The sequence below is a fragment of the Pelecanus crispus genome, chromosome Z (genome assembly GCF_030463565.1).
Source record: "Pelecanus crispus isolate bPelCri1 chromosome Z, bPelCri1.pri, whole genome shotgun sequence".
NCBI classification, from domain to species: Eukaryota; Metazoa; Chordata; class Aves; order Pelecaniformes; family Pelecanidae; genus Pelecanus; species Pelecanus crispus.
This window is the reverse complement of record NC_134676.1, coordinates 3748196-3774716: the sequence shown is the minus strand read 5'-3', so window position 1 is coordinate 3774716 and position 26521 is coordinate 3748196. Positions and strand designations below refer to the sequence as shown.

General features: G+C 51.9%; 1 protein-coding gene across 2 annotated transcripts; it reads right to left on the bottom strand.

The window, feature by feature from the left end:
- SMAD7 (SMAD family member 7) lies at positions 1-26521 on the bottom strand. 2 transcript variants are annotated; one of them, XM_075726545.1, is made up of 4 exons: positions 26011-26521; positions 25428-25481; positions 20081-20155; positions 1-539 (listed from the first exon to the last, which is right to left on the bottom strand). In XM_075726545.1, exons 1-4 carry the CDS (start codon positions 26519-26521, stop codon positions 1-3), a joined length of 1179 nt encoding a protein of 392 aa, XP_075582660.1. The 2 variants fall into 2 exon arrangements, with proteins under 2 accessions (XP_075582660.1, XP_075582661.1); XM_075726546.1 differs by having other exon boundaries at positions 20081-20152.

Genomic DNA, 26521 nt, shown 5'->3' with positions numbered 1-26521 from the left:
TCATCGGTTATTAAAAATAACCTCCAACCAGCACGGGCAACTGCTGATAAACTGTCTCGTGTAGCACTGGCCCCAGCCTTTCACAAAGCTGATCTGAACAGTAAATCCGGTCCATGGTTGCTGCATGAACTCATGGTCGTTGGGTCTCTGCAAGCTGTACGCCTTCTCGTAGTCAAAAGCCTTGATGGAAAAACCTGGAAACACTTTGTGAACCAGCAACGTCCTGGAGTCGGGGTTGTCCAGTGTGGCCGACTTGATGAAGATGGGGTAACTGCTGCGGTTGTACACCCACACGCCGTCCACTTCCTTGGTGAGCTGGATGCCATAGCCGATCTTGCTGCGGACCTTCTGCACCAGTTGGCTTTTGTTGTCCGAGTTCAGCTGTCCGAGGCAGAAACCATTCCCCTGAGGTAGATCATAGAAGATATCCAGGGAGGGCTCTTGGACAGAGTACAGCCGACCCACGCGCGTCTTCTCTTCCCAGTATGCCACCACGCACCAGTGTGACCGATCCCCCGGCTCCTGAAGAACTTGGGAATCTACAGAACAGGAAAAAGGAAGAAAAGGAGAAATTGAGCACGGCGGGGGGGTAACGCAACCCAAAAGTGCTGCAATGCTGGCAGGTTCTTGCCTGTCCCTGTCTTCAAGGGACACCCTCTCCATGCACACACCAATGCCCATAGCACATCCACCGTTCCCAAAAGCCATGCGTTAAGGCCACTATTAAGACCATTTAAGTAGACCCAGGTTTGCGGGCTTCCCGTGCTCCTTCAGTGCCTAGCTCTGGTTGGAGTTATGGGTCCTAAATCACCAGGTCCAACTTGAGAAGTGGCTTGAGACCCATCAGCAGCACCCACGGCGCAGCCATCCCTCACCCAAACCATCACTAGGACCACCTTCGGTGCCAACAGGAGAGATGAGATGCTCCAGCCAGCCACAGCCAGCAAGACCAAACACCCTAAAACCCCTTATGTGCACCCACCAGACGACGGATCTGTTTCCACCAAGAACTATCTACTGTGCACAGATGCTGAAAAAAAATGAGGTGCTGCTAAGAAAAGCACATTGAAGGTCATCCCATGGGACCGGACGGGACAAGGACTCGCCTGCTCTAGTTGACGGGGCTTTCCCCTGCCCATAGGCAGAGCCTGGGTGATGGAGAGGATGGAGACGTTGGATGAAGCCCCCACCAGCAGGAAGCGCTGTCAGATGGCGGCAGGGCGGGGACCACAAATCTCACGTTTGCTAAGAAAAATAGCCTAAAAAACCTCCAAAACCCCCAGAAATTCAATCCCGTAGCCCTTCCTTTGACTCCCTTGGCTATAGCTATCCTGTGCGAGCGAGGATACGATGTAGGAGGAAAAAGCAAGGGGGGGACCTGAGAAATGTGAAAACGCCCCTTTTCCTGACAGAGGATCCCGAACAGCCCGGCGCTGCTCAGCGGGTAATTCCTTTTGGCCTCAGCAGGCATGTTAAGACCTGGGAACTATTCATCTCTATAATTGTATTTTAAAAAAAAATAATGTATTTCAACAACAACCAAAAAAAAAAATCGAGTTGGGAATGCAAGTTAGCGAGCGCTACTGAAATAATCCCCTGCACCACGGGAGCAGCTATGGGAGTGGGAATAGTGGGTGACCCAGCACCCCAAAGCTCTCCCTGCATCACCTCAGCAGCCCCCCAAAACCCCTCCAGCATGAGCAGTGGCAGCGGCACGCTGGCTGCCCTGTTTTCTCTATTTTTTTTTCCCCAGCGCAGGCGTTTTTCTCCCATCTCTGAGTCGTCCTTCAAGCCCTGCACTGTGCTTTTAAAAAAAAAAAAAAAAAAAAACCCAACAAAAAAAAGCCCAGCCACACACTTTTAATTTCCTCATTTCTATGCCAGCGAGGAAAATATTTCTCCAGTTGCTGGAGGCAGCTACTAAAAATGGGCCTGACTGCGTACGCCCCAAAACAGGGACCCTCGCTCCAGGCTGAACCTGGGGGGTTCTGGTGGGGGGTGGGTCCCCCCGGGAAAGCATCCGTCGAGGTGTGCCCCCGTTTGTCCTTCCACCTCCCCTTTTCGGTGCCTCCCAAGGCTTTGTTGCGGATAACTTTATATCCTGCTGAAACCTGGCACCGCGCGAGGGACCGAGGCGGGACGGGGTGGGCGGCTTGGGTCACCTCCCCGCCGACCCAAATGGGGTGCCCCCCACCCAAGGGTGCACGCAGCAAGGCAAGGAACACCCCCAGGATGGCATTTCCCCCAGGATATAAAGGAATTTGGCAGGGGGGATGCCTGGGAGATAGAGGAATCTGGGGGGGATGCTCCTGGATCTGTCCCCATCTCGACCACCCATCGCCCCCCTCCGCCGCGCCCTCCCCGCCGAGTGCCTGCCAGCGATGCTCAGAGCTTCTTGGGTTTTGTTTTACAGCAGTTGAGGGAATTTTGGAGCAACAGCCATCGAACCCCGCTGAAATTCCTACAGGTTTTGCTTTATTTGAACATAAAAGCACCCCTTTCAGGAGGCAGCGGGGGGGGCGGGGGGGGGGGGGAAGACTTTTCACCTGATATTTGTGCTTGCATTAGTGAAGACCACTTAACAAGTAGCTCACTGCCGCTTACAAAGAGTTATTTAATTGCCAGCGCATTAAAAAAAAAAAAAAACTTTAAGAAAAAAAAAAAAAAAAGAAAACTGCCTTGGCTATGAATGAACAGACCTTTATGGAGGGCTGGAAGTTCATGAATGAATCCCACTAGATTTTTCAATGACATGGGGTGACCAGACCTCAAGGACGAGTCTTAGGTAATCCGGGATTTTTTTTTTTTAAGGAGCCAATGCCAGCACACAGTATAAATATGCCAGAGCCTCTTCCGTTTGCGGGATTCGGCTGTTGACTGGATGTCTAGTCAAAAAGCCATGAGAATATAAGGGTTGAGCTCGAATAAACAGGATCAGGCCTCCCTGCCAGCCGCCACCAAAGCCGCTTTTCACGGTTGTTGGGACCCCAGCGGAGCCTCCCAGCTCCCACCCGCCTCCCTGATTCTGGCATCCGCAGGGAAAAGGGGTGGGAAAAGCCGGTGGCATCACTCAGGCGGCGGAGGCAGGAGAGGAGGTTGCAGGAGAGGAGGAAAAAATGACGCAGAGATGCTTCCTAACGGGGATGGAGATTTTTTTTCCCCCCAAAGGCTTTTTTGGTGGCAAGGACCAAATGAAGCAAATAGGTGGGTTTTGCCCCAAAACACCCCGCCGGGTTCATCTGGACCCACCAACCAACTCCCGCCTCCGCCGGCCGCAAAGCCACACAAAAACCCACATCCCTGGAAGTTCTCAGCCACGTCACCCTCAACGTGTCCTCGTGTGCGACAGCCCAGAAACGGCTGAGAAACACTTTGGGATTCTTGTTTTGAGTTAAAAGCATCGTTTTTACGAGCTCCTCGGAGCAAACACATCCCTTTCTAAATGCCTGGAAAACTCCCAGCAAACTGGGAGCGTTCCCATGTTCCAGCAAACAATGATAATGTTTAAGGCTATAAACATCCGCGCTATTATTTTGTTATTAAGCATCCCTTCATTTGCCGCTGTCATTGGTTTATTATTATTTTCCATGGTTTGTATTACAGCCTGCCTAGGGGCTCCGTCAGGCTCCCCCCTAGCGTATTGTGTAAGCCTGTTGTGGAAAAAAATATATATAAATAACTGCAAATAAAGCAAGTCTGCCCTCAGGAATTTAGAGAATTAGTTGTATTGATCACTTATAGTTGGGTCTATGGAGAACGGCCATCCAAAGCAGAGCACGTTTCTGCATGAAGGGGAGAAATTAAGGCAATAGTTTGATACCCCAAAGTCTTTGGGGGAACATTTTTTGGAAGTTTGGTGTGGATAGTGATGAAGACAGCAATGTCCCAGCACAACCACATTATTCAACATCACATTCCCATTGAGAAATTGATTTTCTTTCCGTATTTTTTTTACACCTTCCTGAAGAGCTGCGCTGACTTTTACTGGTGCATCCCTTGGAGAGGAAGGAGTGTCCGCCACAAAGGCATCATCCCAGCTACCTCCCAACACACCAACCAGCATGAGAGGCTGCGAGGTTTCCCACCACCTGCCTTGGCCCTTGCAAACATCAAATCCTGCCCAAAATTGCTCAATAAAGGGCCGCAGCCAGGATTTCTCTAGCTTCAGGTGTGCACACACTGCCCGTGGGCTCAGGGCATCATCCTGCTGCAGAAAATGCTACATCCATACAGAAATCCTGGAGGATGGGACACCAGAGCAATAACCCCAAAAAATTAAAAGCTGCTGAAACCAAGGAGGTCCAGATGAAGGTGGGTATGGGAGATTCACACCATGGAAACACCCAAATTTATCAGTAACAACCCCACGCTTGGTTCTCCCAAGCTGTGGCAGGAGGACTCACATCTCACATTGCCTGGAAGTGGCAGAAAATTTCTGGTGTGGCTTTTCTCCTCGACACATGAACACTTTTAAGATGATGAAACCACATCATCTGTACTTCTTCTTTCTGAGCTCCAGTAGTTTTATTAGGAGTTCGGAAGAAAAAGTTCCTTTCTTCATTCAGGAAGAACCGAAACATCTCAGCAAAATTGAATTTAAAAAAAAAAAAAAGCCACCACCAACGCAACTTCTGGCCGGCTTTCGGATCTCAGCCTTGTCCTGGTGCCAAGTTCATGAACGTAGAGGGAAGGTGGGCTGGGGATCTTTTGTTTTGCTTTGTTTTGTTTTGACATAGCTAAAGGTTTTCCTGTAATCAACCGACCTCTAAAGAAAACAGCAAGTTTAGCACACACTGAGCGATCTCACCCGCCGGGACTACTCCCATCTGATCAAGTCAAGAGCTATCTAAATTGTCGCTGGTATCTGCGATAATAACAACTCGTCGCTGAAATTGGGAATACAACTGCGCTCCTGATTAGGTTTTTAAATGCCTGTAATTGGATCTTTCCTCAATGATATTAGGATTAGATGCAAATTAAATTATCCAACTGTAGAAGTGTTTCAAACTATGTATTTGTACTTTTTTTTAATATATTTTCGTATATTTTTTTGGGGTAAGAGCAGCTTTGACCCAAAGCACCTTCTCATGCTCTTCCTGAACTTCTCACCATCACACCCCCTCCTCTCCCTCATTCCTCTGTGATCCCTGGGGCTGGATTTCCCACCAAACATCAACCCTGACACAAACCACCATGGCATCATCTACCCCGAAGTGCTAACAAAAGCCTCCTCGTTTTCATAGACTCACAGAATCACAGAATGGTTTGGGTGGGAAGGGACCTTTGAAGGTCATCCAGTCCAACCCCCTGCAATGAGCAGGGACATCTTCAACTGGATCAGGTTGCTCAGGTGCAAGGTGGTACCTTCACCGGGGCCATTTGCGGAGGAGACACTGCACGCACAACCGATAACCCGACATGAATTGGTAAAGGCAACAGATAAATTAATTTAGATGTCCACCAAGAAACCATAGCACCAAAAGGAGTTTGGTCATACGGATCTTTCCTAGAAGGACCAGGACCCAGATGTGAGCTCCTGGGGCACCAAGGAGACCCAAAGGGGTGGTGAGATCCCTGCCTGGCTTCCCAGGAGGCAGCTTTCTGCTGGAAAAACGAGCAATGCGTGGCACTGCCGATGAGCAGATGAACCTACGGTCCTTCTTCCTTTATCTGCCAGCACATGCGTAGGGCATCTGAGCTTAAAAAAAATTGGCTGGACTGGTGTCAGCACAACGTGTCGTCTGGCCGGGGCCAAGGCTGAGACCAAGCTCAGCATGTCTCGCGCCCGGTAATCTCTCTTGGCTGACCTTAAGTGGCATTTGCGAGCCCAGGGCAGAGCCATGCCCCCCATCTTCTCCTGCTTGTCAAGATGGAAGAGATGGAGACACAAACGCCAGGGCTTTTTATGGGTTTTTGCATGCTCTTCTGGAGAGTCCTCAGGGCAGCTCGGGAGACTCCAGTGGGAGTTTGGCCCTTCGTCTTACTAGCAGCATCTCAGGACAAACACACCCCTGAACTCTTACTCAAGAAGCGAACAGGCATTACATCAAGGTGAGGAGAACACGAGCATGACGTGCAACCACACAGCTCATCAAAGCAAATCAAAACGGGCACCAAAAAGGGAACTTTTACTTCCTTTCCAGTCTCTCGGGTAATTTACAGGGTACTTGGGCGGGGGAACAAACAAACAAACAAAAAAACCCAAGAAAAATCCTTCAAAGCCCAATTTCCAGGTATGCTTTGCAAAAGCAAGGGAAAAAAAAAATCCAAATTAAAGGATATATCCTGCTGCAGAAAAGGGTCTTTGTGCCTTTAACGGAGTTTGTGGGCAGCCTGGAGACACCACCCACGGCAACGTTTGCCCCAAAACCTTTTATATCTCCCTGCTTGCAAGGGCTAGACAGCTTCAGCTTCCTCACCGCCCCCCTGCTTTTGATGGCTGGGATGATTTCTGAAAGGCTAATTTAGAGGACGGCCATGTGTTAAGCTCCCGTTGTTTGCAGAGAAAATAAACCCTTACCTACTGCAGGGATGCCACCGCCCAAGGTGGCCCATGGGGTCCCTCCACTGCCCCAACACAAGAGCCCCCAAAGAGCTGGGACAGTTGGTCACGTCAACACATACTTAGGGAGCCCTTAATCTCTGGATTATTGACACGATAGACCATAACATCTCTTTAGGAGCCATTACAGCCCATCGTGTCGGTAGGTACTTATGGAGTCCTTAATCCGCGGATTGACAGGCTAGACCATAAATTTGTGTCTATGTCTAATTAGGCAGCTCTTACTACTCAACATATACAGTAGTCATGCTAACTAAAGAGCCTTAAGATTATTTCTTTAGTTTATTAACAAGTTGTCCACCCAATCATTTAAATGGCTCCTTGCTCCTAGTGAAGTAAGTCAACCTTGCACAAAAATTAAATGTCCACCTGAGTCTCCCCCCCGCAAGACTTCAGTTTGCTGAAGTTTTCTAAGGGCTGGTATCCAGAAGCCGAGATGCTGCCAACAGATTTGAAACCCTGCAAGTCTGATGGGGACACAGAGGATAAAATTTTGCAGAAGCCATCAGGGGAAAGAGTCTGGGATTTCCTGGTATTTGTAACCAGGGCTTTGGTTCAGACTCATGTTGGCGGTGACCTACAAGCTTGGGAGTGCTCTGCTCAGTCCCCTGGTGACCCAACCAAGAACTTCCATCACCTTCACCATGGCTGGGAAACCCTCTTGTGAAATCAGGACAAAAACGAGGTCGGGTTAGACGGTGGGTAGAGATGACTGATCCCTGAGGACATCCCCTAAGGTTCCCACCCCAACTTGGTGGCGTCCTGAGTCAACCTTCTCCCAACCTGGAACCCAGCCCTGACCTTTGAGGGTTCATTCAGGGATGGGACACAAAAGCAAGAAAACAAACCAAGAAAGGGTCCCTGGCAAGCATGTTGTTGCAGACCTACAAAGCCTCAAGAGCGGGCACCAGTACAGCAAACGCCAAGGCTGGCCCAAGAGGGAAGTCCAAGCTTGAAAAAGAAGAGGATGATCAATATATACATGTGAAGGAAGCCCAGCTCCCCGATGCTCTCTGCACCGAAGGATGGCAAAGAAAGAACCAAAGTGAAACTGCTGAGTTCATGGAGTCCACCAAACCAGAAATTTGATTCATAAACATCCTATTAGTCACTGCTACTGTCTAATTACGGTGATTAATCAATTACCACGGCTAAAAATGACTCGAGAAGAACCTTTTTTTTGTGCCCATTTTCTTTAAAAGCCAAGCAAGGCTGCAGCTACAAGAGGGTAAAAAAAAAAACATGCAGGCACACACCAAAAATGCCTGTCTGCCTGTCTCCAGCGGTTAGAGAGGAGCCAGCTGACTCCAGTTTCCTCCGTACCAGGCTTCGGGCCTCATCAGCCATGCAAATTATAGAGTACCGTGCTGTCTGAAGGCCGAATTTCGACTCAGCTCAGAGAAAAGCCTTAGAGGAAGGGTGGGGATGAAGAAGCCAGCCAAATCCATTCATAATATTTACAGTAAATGGGCCTCTTTGCTGTTGTTTAGTATACAGTCAGTCTAATTATTTTTGAAGTTTTAATTTAAAGAACCTTCTTTATCTGCCTCTCCTCCTGCACCCCTCAAAGGTGTGGGAAAACTTTTCCCTTGTTTCAAAAAAGCGGTAGGACGGGAATCCCTTCCCCAAGCTCCAACCCGCGCTTGGGTGGGACGAAGGGATGCTTCAAGAGGGGAGACCCTTCCAGAGGGGTGCTGCCAACATCCACGGCGTTTTTAAGACCCCCGGGCCAGCCGGATAGGCACATGCAGGTCCATGCAGAAAACCCCCAGAAATCCTATTTTTGCTGCGTGTGTCCCCGCTGCAGTTCTCCTGTGCTGGTGGGGAAGTCCTGGGAGGACTTGCTGGCTCGGGAGGTGTGGCAGGATGCTCCGCAGCCCCGTGCACCCTCCGACCTCCTCCCCTGCTTTGATAGCAACCCGGAATAATTGCATTTTAATGACGATCAGCCAAGAGGCTCCCCTGGAAAACACCAGGAAGCCCAAGCCAGCGTTCATGAGATGCTGCCGTGAGACCACCAAGTGACTCGGGGCCGGTACCAGCCCCAGCTCCCGGAGACGAGCAAACACCTCCGTGCTTCGTTCTCAGCAGCTACCAAGACACACCTCTTCTCCACCCATCCCCAACCCAGATCGCAACCAGAAACCTTCTGAGAAGGAGAAACCAGCTAACAAAGGGCTCCTGACTTACAGCAACGCAAATCAGACCTGAGGATGAGCTTGCCAAAATATCTCCCCAGGCTTGGGTTGTGCTGGAGGCTCCCGTGACAGCATCCCGCCCATCGCCTTTCCAGCGCGGGGAGGAATCACCGACGCGGATGCCGAAGCCGTCGGAGGCCATCGGGGCCACGCCAGCCCCGGGGTCGCAGCCCCCCTCAACGCAAGCCACCGAGCTCGGTTTTAGAGGATGAAGACCTTAAAACACTTTTGCAATTAAAAATAAAGCACCACTGTTGCAAGGGGGGAAGTTTCGCCTGGTACCTGGCGATGCCCCGGGAAGGGCAGGGATATGGCCCCCAGGAAAGCCACAGCTCTCCACTGACAACATGTAGCTATGTGGGTTACACGTTAAAAACCTTGTAAAGACCTTAATAAAAACTGAAGCAGAGCAGTCTAGGATTTCCAAACGGGTAAGTAATACCCAGATGTGTGTGTTAGGATTTTCCCCCCCCCCCCCCCCAACTGCATTCCATGCACACACACGGCATCGCTGCCGCTCTCATTTCAACACCACAAAAAAAAAAAAAAAAAAAAAAAGCCTCTCCCCACAGCACACTGACCTAGAATTCTCCCCAAAGACTGAAAAGGGATGTAAATATGTGTTAACCGCCCCCCCCCCCAAAAAAAAACCCCACCCACGAGCTCCCTTTCCCAGAGCAGCATCCCTTGCAGGGATGTAAATCCATGGAAAAAGCAGGGTTGGAACAAAAGTCCTTTTCACGCCCGTCGTGCCCCGCTCCGTAACAATTATGAAAACTGTTTAGCTGGGCTGGCATTTGGAGCATTTACTGCATTCCTGCCAATAAATTCCAGTCCCGGATCCGATGGAAAAGGCTCCCCCCCCCCCCCCTTTCCCCTCCCTCCCTTGCCTTCATTCCTCCTGGCTTTCTTTACAACCTAATACCCTGTCGACGCGGGGCCAGGGCCTACTTAGGGGGAAAAAAAAACACCCAGCGCCAGACTGGAGACAGCATGCAGACTGAAAAAGTTAATCATTACTTCTGTCTGCCTTCATAATCTAATCACGCCTATTCCGAAGAGCAGGCGGCGAAGCAGCGCTCACGTACAGGCAGGGTCGCCGCCCAGGGACGGACGGACCGACGGACAGACTGCGTCAGCCCCAACCCGGGTCGGGGGCAAGCAAGGGATGGACGGAGGGACGGCGCTGGGACGGAGTTCACAAGCCTGGCCACGCACACACCCCTCCCCTCGCCTCTCGCTTTACTCTGGATTAATAACGCTTAGCAATTATAGAGAATATTACATTCATTAAGTAATTAACCCTCCCGGCGCTCCGGCGGAGTTGGCACCCCGCTTTCGCAGACGGAGGCCGGCAGAGGTTTGCCCCGGGCTATAAAATGGGGCAGGTCGGCAGCACCCGGATTAAAAAAAAAAAACAAAAAGCAAAAAAAAAAAAACAAAAAACCCCAAAAGACCCCCCAAAAAACAAACAAACAAAAAAACAACCCCAAAAAACCAACCCCCCCCAAAACAAAAAGAAATAAAAAAAACCCAAAAAACCAAAAAAAACCCAACACACCCTCCCCAAAAAAACCCAAAAACCCAACACAGACCCAACCAAAAAGCTCCTTGTGCTCATCCCGCCCCGCTTTCGGTGGCAGCGGCAGAGCCGCGTCCCAGGCGGGGACCGCGGCACAGCCGGGCTGGCATCGCCGGCACCCCGCAGCATCCTCCCACGGCGGGCAAAGCCCGGGGGATTCGGGGCTCGGCAAAGCCCGCAGCGTGCCGGCTGCTCCAGAGAACAACCTCGGTGCGACGCCTCAGGTGTGTCAAGGCTTCGTGCTCCTGACACCGGGGATGTATTTTCCATGCTCGGCTGTGACAAAGAACAGGAAAACTACGGGCCTCCGCGTATGAAGATTTATGAGTTTGTTCCTTATAATGAGCTAGAAAGTCTCAGCCCGGCTTCCAAAGAAAATGAATTCATCAGTTCAAACGCAGTGATGTAACTTCAGGCTCCTAACTCCTTTTCCAAATAAAACTCCTGTTATTTGATTCCCGCTCGAAGGATGATTTTATGGAGTTATTTACTCCATCCGTTCTGCCCAGGAAGGTGCCGCTGGAGCCCAGCCGCGGGGTCCCCGGCAGCCGTCCCGTGTGGGCGAGCAGCACCCATCTCGCTGTTCGATTTCTCGGCTGTTTTGCCATTTTCCCTGCTTTTCCACTCAAAACCTCACCTTGCACACCGAGACGCGAACGGACGCACAACCCCTCCGGGGAGCTCCCCCGCAGCGGCGATGCCCGGCAATTTTTAGCATCTATAAATTCAACCCATCGGTTTCCATCACCGAAAATCACCGGATCCGGAGCCAACTTCAGCGGTTGTAAAAGCAAAGGATGTTTGAACTTTCACCACCTTTCCCAACACCCCAGTTTCTCCGACGCAAAGCCAGCTCTTATTGATGCAAGGTTGGCGGCTCTACAAACAAAATCTATTCAACCTGTATCTATGTTGGGTTTTTTTTTTTTCCAACCTGTATCGGTTGAATATATTCAATACATTCATTATATAGTCACTATATTCGATATATTTGACATCTACGCTATATATACTTCAATATACAGATATAATATATTGAATATATTCAATATGTAATCAATATATTGAATATATTCAACCTACATATACATATATATAACCTATATAACCTATATAGTCAACGTCTCTCTCTACATATTTATCTATAACCATCCAGAGCCTTGCTTATTACATACACACACAGGTAGGCATTTGCAACGACGCTCCGAAGGCTTAACAGCCTGAGCGGTTCCGAGTTACTCATTTAATGGAGAAATCCGCTTTTTCACCTGCCCAGGTATTCAGGGAAAGCCCACGGGGAGCCGGGGCTTCACCCCAAAGCTGGCTGGCCAAAACCCAGCACCCCACCGGGCATCTTCACCCCCCAGGGAGGATGAGGAAGGACCGCAGAGCTGTACCCGCCGTGGCACGTGGAGGAGCATCACCGGGACCTTCCGCAAGCGCCCTGCCGGGCACCTTACTTCATCCCCGAGGGAGGATGAGGAAGGACCGCAGAGCCGGGTACCCGCCGTCGCACGTGGAAAGGCGTCACCGAGAGCATCCCCAGGACCTCCTGCAACCACCCCGCGGTGCTTCAGCGCTGCTGGCACAACCCAACCGGGGAGCTGAAGCCGGCAGGTTTTTTTTTTTTAATGCAGCGAGGTTAAAAGGGTAGAGAAGGGCTGAGCCAGCTCTTACAGGGTGGTTTTTTTCTTTTTTTTTTTTTTTTCCCCCCCTTGCAAGTTAAAACCAAGATAATGACACTGGGTGGGGACCAATTTGAAGGGCTGAGCAGCCAAACCAAAATTAGTCTCCCGGCCAAGAGCTTCCTAGGCCTCACAGTTTGGGGAAGGAAGCTGAGAAAAGGCATTTAAAAAAAAAAAAAAAAAAAAAAAGATTCCTCGGGAAGCTCAAGCGTCGCGCTCAAGCAAAGGTGACCCTGCTAGTCAAATATTTTTCAACATAATAAAAATAAAATAAAAGCACTGGAGCAGCCTCCCTCGGAAAAGCGGGGCCCATGGAATGGGTTTTTTTTCTCCTTTTCTCTCTCCTCCTCCCCCGGCACTTTCTTTCCTTTCACTAATAACTATGTTTTCTTGTAATTTTTTTTTTTCTTGGCTCTTTCCTCATAAAAGACTGATGTAATTTCCTGTCTTGTCCCAATGTTTCCTGTTAATTAACAGGGTGAAAGTTATCATCACGTATTTAAATGGCTACCCAAAAGAGGGGAGGGGAAAAAAAACCAAGGGAAAAAGAAAAAAGAAAATAAAAAAGAAAGGGGAGAGAAGGGCTGCCTGTTAGCAAACACCACGTCACATCCCCAGTAGCACAAAAAAACCTGGAAAAAGCTTTTTGGACCCAATGGCTCGGACCCATCAGCAAAGACACCCCCCTTGCAAGGGTGGCTCCCACGGCGGGTCCGTGCACGGGGGATGCGAGCCCCCACCCTTCCCTGCATGGGGACGGAAAATCCCTGCAATGCTTGCTCAGAAAAGCTCTCTCCTTGCATTAAAAAAGTCAAATAAAATAAAGGAAAGGGGAAGGGGAAAGGAAAGGGGAAGGGGAAGGGGAAAGGAAAGGAAAGGGGAAGGGGAAAGGAAAGGAAAGGGGAAGGGGAAAGGAAAGGAAAGGGGAAGGAAAAAGGAAGGGAAGGGGAAGGGAAGGGGAAGGGAAGGGGAAGGGAAGGGGAAGGGAAGGGGAAGGGAAGGGGAAGGGAAAAGGAAGGGGAAAGGAAGGGGAAAGGAAGGGGAAAGGAAGGGGAAAGGAAGGGGGAAAGGAAGGGGAAAGGAAGGGGAAAGGAAGGGGAAAGGAAGGGGAAAGGAAGGGGAAAGGAAGGGGAAAGGAAGGGGAAAGGAAGGGGAAAGGAAGGGGAAAGGAAGGGGAAAGGAAGGGGAAAGGAAGGGGAAAGGAAGGGGAAAGGAAGGGGAAAGGAAGGGGAAAGGAAGGGGAAAGGAAGGGGAAAGGAAGGGGAAAGGAAGGGGAAAGGGGGGAAAGGGGGGAAAGGGGGGAAAGGGGGGAAAGGGGGGAAAGGGGGGAAAGGAAAAGAGGAAAGGGGGAAGGGGGAAAGGAAAAGGGGAAGGGGGAAAGGAAAAGGGGAAAGGAAAAGGGGAAAGGAAAAGGGGAAAGGAAAAGGGGAAAGGAAAAGGGGAAAGGAAAAGGGGAAAGGAAAAGGGGAAAGGAAAAGGGGAAAGGAAAAGGGGAAAGGAAAAGGGGAAAGGAAAAGGGGAAAGGAAAAGGGGAAAGGAAAAGGGGAAAGGAAAAGGGGAAAGAAAAAGGGGAAAGGAAAAGGGGAAAGGAAAAGGGGAAAGGGAAAAAGGGGAAAGGAAAAGGGGAAAGGAAAAGGGGAAAGGAAAAGGGGAAAGGAAAAGGGGAAAGGAAAAGGGGAAAGGAAAAGGGGAAAGGAAAAGGGGAAAGGAGGAAAGAAAAAGGGAGAAAAGAAAAGAAAAAGGGAGGAAAGAAAAAGGGAGAAAAGAAAAAGGGAGAAAAGAAAAAGGGAGAAAAGAAAAAATAAAATAAAATAATAATAAACTGCAGAGAAAGAGGTGGCCTGCAACACCCAAGATGCTGCCTTTATCAAAAGAAGAAATAAAAAAAAAAAAAAAAAAAAAAAAAAAAAATCCCCCAAACCCCAAAGCAAAGGGCTAGTCCAGAGGCAGCGGGCGGAAATCCTGCGCGCCGCCGAGCTCCCTCCCTGGCCGAGCGCAGCCCCGCGCAGCACCAGGCCGCTCGCGCCCGCCCGTTCCTCAAGAGCAGCCGTGACGCAGCCGGTACCCCGGCAGCGCCGGAGCCACGCCGGCGGCCTCGGCACGCCGACGGGGGGTGAAAACAAAGCGATTTAGGCAAAAAGCGAGGGTGGTTAGAAGAGAGACCGTGCCTCAGCGGTTAATAATATCTCGGCGCTGAAAATAAACTGGAAAGGAAGCTCCTTTGTGACAGTAGGCAGGCGGCCAGGCTGCAGCGTGGGTCATTCAAGCCGGCTGGGGACGGCGGTGGGGCTGGCACCCACCCGCGCCTGGCCCCGGCCAGCGCCCGCCGCCAGCCCATCGCCCTCCTCCGGCACCCGCCCAGGGCTGGGGGGGGCCCGGGGGCGTCCATACACCCCATTTCTTCCCCCCCGCGCACCCTACAACGGGGCGCGCCCCGTTTTAACCCAGCGTTGAGGTTTACGGTCTCGGCCGCCGCGGTTAGCGATAGGCATCCCCCCCCGCGCCGCCGGCGGGGAAATGCATGCGGTTAATGCTCCTGGTTCCTCCGGCGTAAGCGATACCCGCTGGCAGGCGGCGGGGATGGAAACGATGCAGCCCGCAGCCCTGCCAGCCCGGGGCTGCTCCTCTACGAGTGTTTTTGTCCCGTCAAGTTTTAAATGTCCCCAACGATCAAGTTGCCGGCGCTCATCGGGGACATCTTTTGGGAGGACAGCACCATTTGAATCCCTCCCCGGCACTCTTATCTTGCAAAATTCACCTTTTTGTCCTCGTTCCTCCCTAAAAAAAAAAAAAAAAAACCCACCAGGTTGTGGGATAAAACCCGAGCGGTCCCCATCATGGTCCTCACCATGGAGGACTCGCTGGTGGTGGGGTCTTCTTCTTCGTTCTGTTGTCGACTGCTCTCAAGGCTTGATTGGGAAAATCCAGTGGCACCCAGGAAGACGAATTTAATGGAGCTGTAGAGGGGTGGGTTGAAGCACCCAACATTTAATGGGGGGAGCATCTCTGCCATCATTTTTTTCTTAAAACCCATCTTGGAAGGGTATCTTGGAAAGGCTTAAAAGGCTCTAGAGCACTTAAAAGTAATTAAATGGGTCCTATTTGCTTCGGGGGGGATTTTAATTAGCTAAGGGCTAAGGGAGGAGGATGCCCCCAGCATCCCCACGGCTATCCCGGCCGTGTCCCCCCGGGGGGGTCCCCGCTTGGCGAGATCCCCCTTAAAAAATACCCCCACGGGGCCGAAGGAGCCGGAGCGGGCGGCCAAGCCGAGAGCCCCGGGGTCGGTGCCAAGCGCCGGCTCCCTCCTCCCCGCCGGCCACGGTCAGATGATGTGCGAGGCTCCTAGTCTGGCAGGCAGCCTGTTTTGCTCCAGAGGCTCCAGTGCTGTCATCTTGGCGTTAACCCCTGATAACCTTGTCCTTTCCAGGACGGGACGGTGGTTTTTAGGTAAGCACGGGGGGGGGGGGGGGGGGGGGGGAAGTTAGGTCTCCAACGAGGCTGGGAAGGAAAGGGTGCAATGCCCTGCGGTGCTCAAAGCAAATAAAAAAAAATATTAAAAGGACGTACGCTCAAAAATAAACCGAGAATAAGTGACTTTTTAAAAAAAAAAAAAAAAATTCCCAAGCAATTGTTTATCCCTGGGACAAATATACAATCCTAGTTCCACAGGAAGATGTCTCAATTTCAGATTATAATAGGATGCCAATTTGTAAATAAAGGCATTTCACAGGAGGTTATAAACTCTGTACGAGAGGGAGGTGGAAGGAGGGGGGAATGGGAAAACACAAGCCCGGCTCTGCCGGAGAAACCGCGCGGGATCCTGTTTACATGGGGGCGGGGAGCGATGGGGAGCCGCTTTGAGGGGCAAATAGCTCCGGATTTGGACAAGGTGCTTCTTCCCCGGCGAGCAGATACCAGCAGGGATCAGAGGCATAGTGAAACATTCCCGGCCTGCCCGCGATTTCGGAATGAAATGTCACTCAGCCAAGCGGTCCCTTAAACCAGACGAGGTCCCACCGCCAGGAGAGCCGGGGCGGGGAGCAACACTGGTGTTTCTGCAGCCTCCAGAGGTCTTTTCCCATCTTTTCGGCGCAGAGGAGTCAGGAGGGAGAAACTGAGCCTGCGCCTGCCCCAGAAGAGCCTTGCACTTCTCCCAGCTTCAAGCCTTGCAGAGCCGTGGTCCGGCGCCCGCCAAGCACCATCACTCGACGTCCGCCGGCTCCAGGAGACCCTGGGGTGGTACCAGAGTCAGGGCAAGTCAACGGGATTGGGCTGAAATCTGAGTAAACTCTTGGGCTTGGTATTTTATGAGTAACCCCTATAAATAAAAAAGCAGCGGAGGTGGCGAGGACACAAGCCAGCTCATCTTGCCTTCCTTCCGTGATGGGCTTCTTGGAGAGCTTCGCTTTACCAGCAGATCCAGCACCACTCATCCGCCCTGCAGGAGAGCCACCTTCTCGCCCATTGTGGGCACAACGTTCCACTGGCCAAGAGCCACAAGCCCCATGCCATGCATGGGTCAAGAGGGAGCTGTCCGGGGCTGGGTGGAGACCACCCCATGAAGACCCAGCACCAACACCATCAAGCACCATCAGCTCACTTCTACCCTCGGAGCAGAGCCCCTCCATGGGTCGTACAGGAATTCAGCTCCCACCGATCAGACGCCACCGGACCATGGGCAGGCCACCTCCAGGCTCTCCAAGCATGGCTTTGCTTGTTCGAAAGAAGAGTCATCACCAAACACATCTGCTGGGAACGAGTCAGCTCAAAACACACGAAAAACACCCTCTGCCTCCTATTTACAGAAATTATTTTTATCTCCAATGGGCTATGTTTGCTTTCTTCTTTAACCATGTCGAGGATACGAAGGATCTGGACCGGTAACACCTGCGCACAACCATCTCAGTGGGAGACACCATGAGCGAGGAGTCCTGACCTACCCACAGAGCGACCACCAAAACTAAAGACACAAGAAAATAAAGGCAAGAACATGGAAGCGAGAGCCAGGGCCTTGAGGGAGCGAGGGGCACATCAGCCGGAGAACAGGATGTCCGGGGAAGAGACAGTGGAGGTGGGATGAGAAGAGGACACTAGGACGGCATGAAGGACTACCCAATATCACATTCCCGGGCCAGGAAGGAGAACAGAAAGCGGAGGGAGGGAAAGAGCGGCTCAGATCAGTTATCCCAAGGGGAAAACACTCCCCATATGTCCCCCTCGGCAGTGCCACTCCCCCTCCCACATCCTCCAGCGCCTCTGGTATCCATCAGTGAAACTGCCTTCAGCCTCCCGGCGACTGCGACCCCGGCAGTGGCCGGACCTGAGCCTCCTCATCATCAAAGAATCCTCATGGAGAGCTGCAGGGCGCTCGCTCCCGTGTCCTTTTTAATGCTCCTCTCGCCATCATCCTCTCAACCCCCCCATGCTGTTTCTCTGCCAGAGTAGCTGTGAACCCCAGGCTGGCCCCATTCCCAAATTCTCGGTGCCGAGAACAATCTGCCTCACTAAATCCTGCCCGTCCAGCTTCCAGACGTTAGGGCAGGTCTACTGGCTCTGAACACCACTACTACACCAACAGCCACTGCCCACCATCGGTGGCCAAAGCCTACAGTGCTATAGGAACCCACCACCACCATCCACTGCCCACCATCGGTGGCCAAAGCCTACAGTGCTATAGGAACCCACCACCATCATCCACCCGTGATGTCCTGCTCCCGCTTCCAAATCTACCAAAATTAGGGTTTTTTTTGCTTTTCTTAAAGCCGTCCTTTCATCAAGGAACCGCAAATCCAGCGCGTACAGCCCTGGTCTGGAGGGGATGAGGGATGCTGGACTCTCCACGCAGCATCGCCGATTCCCATCTGCCCAAACTTAGGTAAGACGAAGCCGAAGCGCTCCCCACGTACCCTGCCAATAACTCATTAAAGACCTCTTCAAATACACCCTTCTGCTAACTAAAATACGCAGGGGGGTAGAAACAAGGAGAAAGTTGAGCTTTGGAGGATTGCTGCAAAGTGCGTTTATTTTCCTTTCTCGACTGGGTCTCTCCAGTTGAGAATTTTCAGCGCTGCACTTCTGCGCACGGAAGGGAGATGCCAGTAAATCAGAGCAAATTCAAAACAAATGCTCTTTCATGTGGAGGCATTCGGCTTTGTTTCAGGGCTTGGGTAGCTAACCGTATCCCTTCATGAGTCAACTCTCCTATCAGCTCCTCATTAAACTAAATGGCTACAATTACATTTGGGGAGGAAAAAAAGAGCGGTTAATGATCGTAAAAGGTTCTGTTTCCAGGCTTTGGTGGGGGGGAAACCTTTGATAAGGACGACAAAAAGAAAATCCAATCCAATGAAATAATAAAAATATCGTAAAATAAGGAAAAAAACGCATTTTCAGGAGGAAACGTGCTTTCTTTTGGGGAGGAGGCTCTATTAAGGAGCTGGGGCTCCCCTTCCCGCGGCCCTTCGGGAGGCACCGGGAACGAGCCGTGTTATTTCCTGCAGCCCGAGCCCCCACCTCCCGCCTTCCCTTCGGGAGCAGAGCAGCCAGACGAGATGTTATCAATAGGCTGAACCTTACAGAAAGACCCCTTTTAAAAGCGAGTACTTCCTCTGCTTATTTCATGTGGTATCCTGTGGAACTGAACTCTCTCCTCCCCTCCGCAACGGGTGTATTTCAGGAGGAAAAAGGGGGGGGGGGGGGGGGGGGAGGAAAAAAAAAAGATCTAACAACATCCTTATTGTGTTGTTTTGCTTCTTGTCTTTTTTCTTTGTACAGTCTTTTTTTTTTCCTTCCCTAAAGCTATAGGCTCCAACAGCAAAAAAATAAAGACAAACCCAACAGTCTTCTGCATTAAAAAAAAAAAAAAAAAAAAGCAGCAGCGACAAGTTTCTCTGTTCCCTCTCCCCCTCCATTTGATTAATTCTCATTAGGGCCTTTGAACAAACAATATGCTCCCCTCTCAAATAACAGACAGGGTATATATTACACCCAAAGAAAAACAAACAAGGCTCACTTAAAGACATCCACACCAAACGCAATTCCTGGAGAGAGGCAGGGGCAGATGCACGCGCGCGTGTGGCCACCAACGACCTATTTCTGAAATTCCAGTTTCAGGGCAATGAATAAATCATAAATCATGGAGACATCCCCACAAAGGGAAGCACCTTCAAACATCAGCGAGTACATGCAGGTACATGGTTTCAGACACTTTAATCTTGGTAGAGACAGAGCCCAGCCACAGAGTTGGCCGGTCCGGGGTGCGAGATGAGGTGCTGGAGACATCACACCTTGGAAACGGTGTTGGGAGTTGGACTAGATGACCTTCAAAGGTCCCTTCCAACCCAAACCATTCCAGGATTCTATGAGAAGCCCAAGAGGGTTGGGGAAACCACCTTCCGAACCCCCATCCCATAACAGCACCTGGAGGCCGAAGGAGATGGCAAACGGGAAAACGAGGGAAAGCATAGAATATCTCGAGTTGCAAGGGACCCATAAGGATCACTGAGTCCAACTCCCTCTGCAACGTCTTCTGCAAAAAACGGGGTCGCTTTTTCTCCCTGGACACCACGAGCCTCACGCATGAGACGAGGGACGCCGGTTATACCCTACCAGGAGCAACGCCCAAGCACGACTCTCGTCCCAGAGACAAGAGGTGCCACCACCCAGTCAAGGAGAGCTTGACACCGAACCCTTCCGCAAGGCACAACGGCACCTGCTCCGATAATCCATGCATCCGAAGAAACGGGTGGCCAACATCACTTCACCTTCCCCAACATGCCTCTTCCTGCCTCGCTCCAAAAATTAATGGAGCGTAAGGCTGGAATTCAAAGGAAATACGGGCTTTCGGGAATGGACAACCTCGCCTGGGATTTCAACACATCCTCTGCATGAGAGGTATACGGCTGCTACTGAAACGAAACTCAATTCCCCCTTCGAGCACGCCTTTCTCAACAACTCGCATCCCCAAAACTCCCCAGCATCACTTCGCCTTCCGTCAGGACCCTCAGTCAACGCAACCCGCGGCCAAAATCAAGGGCAACAAGAGATGTCTTACCTGAAAGCCCCCCAGGGGCTAGACAATTAGTTCCCCCTGTTTCAGTGGAGGAAGGCACAGAGTCTGGACAATCTGCTGGAGCAGAGGAAAAGAAGGAGAAAAAAAAAAAAAGAAAAAAAAAAATCAGTATATAGGCGGTTCTTCGCAGGCTCCCAGCATCGCCACAAGCAGAACACACATTCCAAAGGGTTTAGCAGGAAGCGATTACTAATTGTCCGTGCAGAGACGGTAGTTCATCAAGAAGCATCCACCCTAACTCGTCGCCTCGATCAAGGCTGCGCGCTGCGCTTCATCACCAGCCAACGCTGATTATAGACCGGCAAAAATTACAGACTGGCTGCCACCTCTCTGGCCAAGTCACCGGGTAATGAGATCAAGGCTGTCGTCGTTCTGATGTAAGCGAGCTCCCAAAAATGCTTAAATCGTGGCTTTACGCGCCCAATTTAGTCAACACCTGTAACTCACTGAAATGGGAACCGAAAGGGAAATGTCTCATCGCCGCCCTTTTGCGGCAAACGGTCTATCTTTGCGTTCCCCCGCTCAATTCTTGTCACCGCCAGCTGCTGACAGATCTAACACCCCGCTGTCACCTCCTGGGACAGGCGGGCAACTGGATCTACTCCTCCGTGCACCACCGAAGGGCAAGGGCAGGGTAAGACCGGCCGCCCCGTTGGAGGCTTCTCCTGATGCACGGAGGCATTCGAGCTCAGGGTTTGGACCATTCCCTCCCAAGCCAGCTCCTCCAGGTGACAACAGCCAGGAGCCAACACCGATCCCCTGGTCCTACAGGCAAACTACAGCTTTTCGGTCACTACCATGGGGGAGACAAGGTCAAGGGCGCTCCATGGCTGAGAAGATCCATGAAGTTCACACAACCTTACGGTCCTCAGCAGGTTCTCGGGGACTTTGGGTTTCATCACATTTGGGCTCCCTAATGACGTAATTTTGCTCACGGCTGTCTCTCAAAGTGAGGGCCACCACCAGGAGAGAGGAAGTAAATTTTCTCCCTACAGGTAAAAGTCATTTTTCCAGATTTCATCCCTGGATTCCCAGTGAAAAAGACATTCCTGCCTGCATAACCTCATTTTATCAGAGTAAAGTAGAAGCCCTAACAGGAATATACAGTTTAACAGGATATACTTAATCAAACCAAAAACAATAGGGGAGACAGGAAATGGACTTACTTGTGAAATACTGTATACGATACACTCTCTAAATGCCTTGCCATGCTTTCTATGCTTTAAAGCAATATGCTTTTTCTTTTTTTTTTAACCCTTTCTAATCCAGACAGAAGATTCCCCCAGGCCCTTTCCTTGAGACGGCTTCAACTGCTTGGGCTACGGATGCTTTCCGAACGCAGGCTGGACCACCCCTGCCCTGCGCTGGGCTCCGTCTGTGCCCAGTTACAGCTCCCCGCTGAGTCCCTGCGGGATAAAGGACATCATTTGCCCTTTCCATGTTGTCTTACTCTAGGGATCACACGTGACACGGTCCTCTGCTAGCACACTGGACAGGATGGCAGGAGAGAATCCTATCCCGACTTAAAACGCATAACCCTAGCAATGAGGTGATGCTGGTGTTAGGGCAGCGCTGCTCCGGTTCGACTCCAAATCCATTTCCTATTTGGGATTTCTGCACTGAGGTTGAAAACAAGGACAGATTCAGAGCCTCCCTAAACAGCCGGACCACTCCCTGATCCGCACTCTCCATCAAAGGAAAGCCCAAGTGTGCTTTCGTGACTTCTTCACTGCTGTCAGCTCCCTTCCCGTGCGCCATCATCCAACAGCCGGCTCCCTTCATCAATTAATTACCCTCTGAAGCCTCTTTAGAGGACTCAGAGCTGATGCACCTCGCCTCTAGACCAAGCGTGGCGGTCAGGTGTGGGATAAGCCCAAAAGCGGGACCCTCCCGGGCTCTCTGCTCTACACGTGGCTGGTTTCATCCTCGCACTCTTCCCATCACCCACAGATTTGCCAAGGGCTCTCGCTATCAGGGGGTAACTTGGGCTTGTTTTTATTTTCAGCGCCAGACAGGTTGTAGGATCAGAGGTAGCACCAAGCCAACTGCGCGTGAATCTCCTCCCAAAACCGCCTCCCCACAATATAAAACCACCGCGGAGGCATACAATTCTTCCTGGTGGCCACCAGCCCAACCTTGCAAGATGCCCAATAGTTCCTGGAAGCTGCCAAACCTCCAACTCCCCTGAAAGCCAATGCTACAGGAGGGCACTTGGCTCTGCAGCGACATCTCAGTGGGTTTCCTGCATTCTCATACTCCAGCACCGGCATGACCAGCCACCCAGGAGCACGATGGACACAACCACTTGCAGCCCCTTGTCCCACTTCTGATGGGTCAAAACATCTGCCTTGAATTATTTGGGGGTCAATCCAATCTATCCATCTTGCTTCCAACACAGCCACAAGCGGCAGCTCCTGCAGGGATATCGGGGATGCTGAGCTCCCACACGTCTCCAGGATTGCAGCGTGAGCCCGGCCCCGCGCAAGCCACCATCGCCCATCCCCACAACCGTCCCGTGTAAGGAAGAGGGAAAGTCCTCTCCTTGGATGAAGGAGCAAGCCAGCCTGGACTTACAGCCTTCTCGCAGGTCACCCGGCTGCCAAGGGCAGATCTTTCTGCTCTACGGCGAGCGCACAAATACCAGATCTATTCTATCAACACACAGCCTGATGCAGCATTTCACTGCCTGCAGCAGACCCCCAGCTCCCCGTCCATCCCTGCGTCTCTCCAGCCAGCAACACAGGCTGTCTCAGCCTCCATCACCTCCAAAAAAAAAAAAAAAAAAAGAAATCCCCATCATAATGGTTTTAAACTGAAAGAGGGGAGATTCAGACTAGATACAAGGAATAAATGTTTTACGATGAGGGTGGTGAAGCACTGGCACAGGCTGCCCAGAGAGGTGGGAGATGCCCCATCAACATCCCAGGCCAGGTTGGACGGGGCTCTGAGCACCCTGACCCAGTTGAAGATGTCCCTGCCCATGGCAGGGGGCTGGGCTGGATGGCCTTCAAAGGTCCCTTCCCACCCAAACCATTCTGTGATTCTATGATCATGAGAACTGGCAACCGCCGTCAGAACCTGTGCCTGTCCCGGTACTCCTGTCTGTCTGTCCGTACGAAGCACTTACAAGACGTAGCACTAAATACTTCAGTATTTACTACGCTATCACGCTTGATGGAAAAGCGAAGTTTCCAGCTGGATGCACACTCCCTGCTCCACTGGCGGATGCAGCTGCCCCAGTCTAAATGGAGGGACCGTTCCCAGCCAAGGTGCCAGGGGAGAAGATGGCTCACGCGCATCGGCCAGGTAAAAGGCTTCACACCTTCCCGTCATCATCTCCTGTTCCTCTTCCACCTAGCCAGCCCACGGCGAGCAATCCTCAACACGCAGCTGGGAAGACGCCGCAGGAGATGGCACTGACGCTGGGACGGGAAACCCTCGGTCCCTCCGGAGAGGAAATGCCGAGAAGCCCTGAGCTTGCAAAACCCACCTGCGGCAACAGACTCCCGGGCTCCGCTTGTGCCCGTCGCGGCCCCGTTAGTCAAGAGTTCAGCTGCCAAACGGATTTTTCTTTTAAAAAGGAAAAAAAAGGAGGACTTTTTGGTGAGTAACCCAGTTGTTTCTGCGTTTCCGATGGGCAGCGTTAATCACTTCCTATTGGCCGATAGGAATAACTTTTCCTTTCGAAATGGCACATTCATGTTCTGCGGCTTTTCTGTTTACACACATTTTGCTACCTTATGTCAACACTTGCTAATGAATAAATATATCACTCGGCTAACTGAAAATGAGGTCCTGGCAGAGGCAGATTGGATGTTTAAACCCTGCTAATAGATTTATCCCAACATCTTTGCAGGAAACCGAAGGCAAGCTTTAACCCTTCTTTCCCGCAGCTCCGAACCCCTTCGCGTCCCACGCCAGGATCATCGCTGGGTAGACACAAAGGCACTAAAGGCAGAAATAGAAACTTTTGGGGGAGCATTCCGCAGCAGGGACGCAGTCAGAAACGATGCCAATCTCACCCAAACCCCCGAAACTCCACGAGCCAGGAGACCCTCAGAGTCTGGAACAACCCTTCCGCATCCCAGCACGTGCTCAGGATGCTGAGCCTACTCCCGATATCCCGCTTTCATTCATGAGCCTTTATCTCCTGTTTTTTCACGCTGAGGCAAAACATTTCGTGCTTTGCAACCCAACTGTTTGTTAAACAGCTTTCCTTATTTCTACAAGGCATAAGAAGAGTTATTAGTGTTTCTCAGAGGGGAAAAACCACAGTCCAGCCTGCCAGGGAGCAGCGGGCAGGATGGGACCCCACAACGGTACCCTACGTGTCCAAGGCAACCTCAAGTTAACTGCAGAGCAGCAATGTTACAGCAACTGCACTTTTGGCCAAATAAAAAAAAAAATTTAAAAAATAATATGACCTGATATTGGTCTTCAGAGGTGCATCTGTGCCACCCTGCACCGCCGTGCCCCTCCTGCCTGCGGTGACCGAGGGGCGCAACCGCAGGGACCCCCCCCCTGCTCCAGCCAACATTCCAGATCCACTAAGCCTTGGGGAGCCAGGAGCGGCTCCTCCCCGAGCACCCCCCCGTTTCCGATTCTCCCCACCTCTCCTCCTCCTTCCAGCCCGTCGGCGAGCTCGCTGCCAACCAAGAGTTTATGCAGACAACCGCAAAAGAGCTGGTGCCAGCCTCAAATGGGCTTCTCCCCTGGCACCCTGACATTCAATTACAAGCAACAGGCACGCAGAGCGGTGCTTAAAAAAAAAAAAAAAAAAAAAATTAAAACCAAGTAACTTTTCAACCCCCCCCTTTCCTAATTGTTTCAACCTGATAAGGTGGGATTGGGCTCTCCTTAAAACACAGATTTCTATCGGCTCTGTTTGTCCAGTCTCACTGGGATTCCCAGCCATCAGGGAGATGCCAGCCCGAGCTGGGCTGGATCCCAACCTAAATCCCTACAAATTCACCCAGGGGCGCGGGGAGCGAGCAGCACCACTGCCATTTACAGCCGGAGCCCCTGGTTTTCCTTGCTTTCCGAGCGCCTTGAGCAGCGAAGGCCTGCGCTGCATTGCAATCCCTCCTCAAGCTGCCTGCCAGAGTTTTTTTTTTTTTTTTTTTTAAAAAATCCTACTTTGCGCGGAGGGTGTCTGAGCTAAATTAATGTCCATTCTTGCAGGGGGGTACCAGCAAGCACGCAAGCAGCCCGAGAAGCCAAACGCATCGCGGCGTGACAAAGGAGGCGGGAGACGTTTCCCCTGAGAAAGGGGCTGTTTTCCCTTTTTTTTTTTTTTAATGTGCAGGCTGCATTGAAAAAGTCCACTTACCGGTTGGTTTGAGAAAATCCATTGGGTATCTGGAGTAGGGTGGAGGGGGAGACTCTGGAATTAGAAAAGTAGAGAGAAAATAAAGGCAGAGCCATGAGAAAGAAGAAGGGGGGGGGGAGGGGAAAAAAAAAAAAAGAAAAAAGATAGGAACTTATGATAACAGTGGCATTCTTTTAGCAAAACTGTTTGTCTTAGCTCTGGGGGTTGGAGGCAGGGCAGCGAGGCGGTGATTGCCTTGATATTTAGCTGTCAGATAAACAAAAGGGGCCGTCTGGCGCCAGGCTCGCTGCTATCTGCCGCTCGGGCTGTCTGATCGGGGCCTCCCTGGCTCCCGGAGCCGCGGCAGCGGCGGGGCCGGCCCTAATCCCCCGGCACGGCGCGGGGCCGGCGGGGGGGCACCCCCTCCCCCAAATCCGCAGCAGCACTTCAAGCACAGCATTGCAAACTTTACGTGGGGTTTTTTTTTTTTTTTTTGCGTTGCGGGTTGTTGGGGTTGTTGTTTTTTTTTTTTTTGGGGGGGGGGGCAAAGTTCAGCGCGCAGGGGACCCAGCGGGGCTGCACCCCCCGCCCCCCCCCGCCTTACCTAGCTCGCAGAGCCGGCTGAGGTGGTGCGGGTTGCAGCAGACGAGCTCGGGGTGAGCCTTGCCGTAGGATTCACAGCAACACAAGCGCTTCACTTCGGAGCAGTGGCGGAGGTCGGGCCAGCGGAACACCTTGCAGAGCAGCACCGGCAGCGGGTACCAGTGCTGGCCCAGCCGCGAGTCGGCCTTGGCGGGCAGCAGCAGGCAGGGGGTCCGCGCCCCGCCGCGGGACTCCACGGCGTGCAGCAGCCCCTCCAGCTGCCGCTCCTTCAGCCGCTTCAGCACGGCGTGGGTCAGCGCCTTCAGTTCCGCCTCCGCGCCCGCGGCCGCCCGGCCGCCGCGGCCCGCCTTGCCCGGGCAGCACCCGCGCCCCCCGCCGCACACATGCGCCCGGGCCTCGGTCGCCGCCGCCGCGCCGGGCTCGCCCGCCGCCGCCTCCTCCTCCTCCTCGCCGCCGGGCGCACGGCTCCGCCAAAGCCGCCGAACGAGCACCGAGCGTTTGGTCCTGAACAT

What these genes read in the sequence shown, in the direction of transcription:
- SMAD7 (XM_075726545.1), bottom strand. Translation starts at nt 26,521, where the DNA reads ATGTTCAGGACCAAACGCTCGGTGCTCGTTCGGCGGCTTTGGCGGAGC. An exon ending in CAGCCGGCTCTGCGAGCTAG is followed by an intron (nt 25,482 to 26,010) that starts GTAAGGCGGGGG and finishes TTCTAATTCCAG; the next exon opens with AGTCTCCCCCTCCACCCTAC. An exon ending in AGCCCCTGGGGGGCTTTCAG is followed by an intron (nt 540 to 20,080) that starts GTAAGACATCTC and finishes CCTGTTCTGTAG; the next exon opens with ATTCCCAAGTTCTTCAGGAG.